This window comes from Aplysia californica, unplaced genomic scaffold, assembly GCF_000002075.1.
Source record: "Aplysia californica isolate F4 #8 unplaced genomic scaffold, AplCal3.0 scaffold03248, whole genome shotgun sequence".
Classification (NCBI taxonomy): Eukaryota; Metazoa; Mollusca; class Gastropoda; order Aplysiida; family Aplysiidae; genus Aplysia; species Aplysia californica.
In genome coordinates this window covers 4-3,065 of record NW_004800518.1, presented here as the reverse complement: position 1 = coordinate 3,065, position 3,062 = coordinate 4, and the positions used below count along the sequence as shown (strand labels likewise).

The window sequence follows — 3,062 nt, the reverse complement described above, 5'->3', positions numbered from 1 at the left end:
TGAAACCAAAGAAAAAGTAAACATAACCATTAATTTTCATTTACACAACATTGTTTTGGCACAAGGACAATTCTTATGATAATCAATTGTGAAAACGAGAAGGTTTAATCCTAACGTATATTTTGTCAAAGTTTTTTGTTCAAACTTTGGATTTACATTTTAAGCTGCTTTTTACAAAAAATGGGAGGATATACTGGGAATTCCCACACAAAGAAATTACATATGGAGGGAAGACAAGAAGTAAGTATGGCTCTATGTGAAAATCTCAAAAACCTACCAATCCACAAGGAAGAATTTCCCTCTCATCAGTCGCCACAGCTTTCTGGCTCTCTAACGTCTCACCCTGAAAATCAAATGGCAAAACATTCAAAACCACATGTATTCCCATTCACAAACCTTCAAACACAAACATGTACACATAAATGAATATATAAATATATATAAATACAAACACAAGCTCACATACGTACACACACACATACACAAACAAACATGTATATACAAACATACACACACACAAAGACAAGCACAAGCAACTACACACGCACACACACACATATACACACACTTACACACACAAACATGTATATATATATACAAACATACACACACAAAGACAAGCACAAGCATCTACACACAAGCATTTACACACACACACACACACACACACACACACACACACACACACACACACACAAAGACAAACACAAACATGTATACACACACAAAGACACACCTGTAATCTATTCACCACCAGCTCAATGCCAGCGACATCCCCACCGGCAGAGGTCAGTATTCTCTGTGGGCTGCGACAGAAGTGAAGCGTCCACTCCTTGACCTCCTCTGACCCTGGCCTGACCGCTGTGCCTGTCTTGTGGATCAGCTCAGTCAGACGTCGTCGTGGCCGCGGCAGATCTGAACAAACAACAACCCGAGAGCTAGAATAGGCAGCAAAAGGGGGAGTTGAAACAGGCGACAAAAGTGGGAGCTAGAATAGACGACAAAATGGGGAACTAGAATAGACGACAAAATGGGGAGCTAGAATAGACGACAAAATGGGGAGCTAGAATAGACGACAAAATGGGGAGCTAGAATAGACGACAAAAGGGGGAGCTAAAATAGGCGACAAAAGGGGAGCTAGAATAGACGACAAAATGGGGAGCTAGAATAGACGACAAAATGGGGAGCTAGAATAGGTGACAAAAGTGGGAGCTAGAATAGTTGACAAAATGGGGAGCTAGAATAGGGGACAAAAGCAGGATCTGGAATAGAGGAATAAACGACAAAAGAGGGAGCTAAAATAGGCGACAAAATGGGGAGCTAGAAGAGGCGACAAAAGATATTTACAAAACAAATTAATTACATAATCAAATACTAACAACATCGTGGTTCTGAAATATCACTGTAACTACTTATTTACATTCACTTAGTCAATGATAGTCCGCTACGAATAAGATCCCTAACATGGCACCCGAAAAAGTGACACGAGACAAAAAAACAACAATAAAAAACCCAACCAAATGAATCTGAATCATCTATGAATGCTTCCTCAGTATGATCATTTTATCTGTGTTCATTGTCTATGATTCTAATTGTTTTCAGAAGGCATTGGTATGGAAGCTCCAAAAGTAACTTAGCCACTCGAAAAACTTTTCACAATCATTGAGGAAAGACAAAATCCAACACTATCTTCAGCATCATCTTTCAGAAAAGAGAAACAGTCTAATAGTTTTTCTTCAAGTGTCAGATTTGAGCAAGACAATCATGGTCTGACATTTATTTCTCTGTTCAAACGTTTTCTAAAAAATATATTATATCTTGATCTTTCCCCGTCAACCATCTATTCAAGTTGTCCAAGTAAATTATTCTCGGTCTAGCTCTGGCTCTTTATTTTCCACTGACAGCAGGATGTTCAAGACATCAATTCAAGTGTTCTTGGACATGAATTTACCCCTTCCCAATTGTTTTTGATTTGTGACTGTCTCATGCAGGATTTTTTCTTTTCGTACCACTCCATCCATATCCTGCCACAAACCTTTGATAATTTTATCCAGTCCTTGGACGTCGAGAGGAGAGATGACGGGTCGTGTCCCGGGAAGTTTGACCATCTCCCGCAGCTCCTTGATGGTGAAGGCGACCTGCAGCGGCCCGCGACGGCCCACCAAGTGAACACGCTTCACTTTGCTTTTCCGCAGACAGTCCAGAGCATGCTCCGATATGTCTGTTTTCTGACAGACGAGAAAAAACGCACAGAGTTGCATTTGCTTTATCAAACATCATTATGCCAGTAAAGTATCTAAGAAAGAGTTCATGAAAGAATCTATGAAAATGAAGATCTCATACAGCAAAAAAACAAAACCAGAACACATCAAGCTGAGGAGATTACAAGACTGTATGTTAAGACTATCAGCCTGTTTGTTTGTTGCTTTTTGGGGGTTTTTTTAGTAGAGGGTTATACGGCGCTCGCAACTGCATAAGGTCATATGAGCGCCAAGGGGCGGGTGTCAACAGAGAAGTCTTTACAGGGAATCAGACTTACTCTGCTCACCTCTCTAGCTTCAACAGCACAAGGTCTGCTTCAACTATCAAGGCACCCCAAAATAGCAGGTCACAAGAGAGTGACAAACAAAGAAAAGAAGTAGAGGAAAAATGACAATAGTAAGGATTAGGAAAGAAAAAGCAGCAGTTCCCTGTTGTAGATCAGGCACAGTTATGAATGTGACATGAATCAGCCCATTTACAATTCTACTATGCTTGAACGAGAAATGTCCCCCCTTTGGGAATGGCCTAAAGACACTTCAGTCAGTGGCACCGCCCCGGGGGGTGTTTGTTTGTTTTAATAATAGTAAGTCATAAACAGACTGACAGGATTACAGTAAAACCCAACAACACAGTAGGAAGACATGGAAGAACAAAGCAGAACAGTGGCAAACTCTAGGTGTGTGATTCCCAAGCTTCTGCTTTGTCTTATAGTCAAGTGTACTCTCACAGCAATGGTGTCCTCTATGAAGGTGAACAGCTGGAAAACAATAAAGTCAATCACTTTCAAAAAGATAAACTAA

The 3,062-nt window shown here is 40.5% G+C and overlaps 1 protein-coding gene across 1 annotated transcript; it reads right to left on the bottom strand.

The window, feature by feature from the left end:
* Positions 1-175: 175 nt before the first annotated feature.
* LOC101845829 (NADPH:adrenodoxin oxidoreductase, mitochondrial-like) lies at positions 176-2,444 on the bottom strand. The gene is made up of 3 exons (XM_013091218.2): positions 2,036-2,444; positions 737-915; positions 176-343 (listed from the first exon to the last, which is right to left on the bottom strand). The coding sequence occupies exons 1-3, from the start codon at positions 2,259-2,261 to the stop codon at positions 266-268; spliced, it is 483 nt and encodes a 160-aa protein (XP_012946672.2). The 5' UTR covers positions 2,262-2,444; the 3' UTR covers positions 176-265.
* Positions 2,445-3,062: the final 618 nt, after the last annotated feature.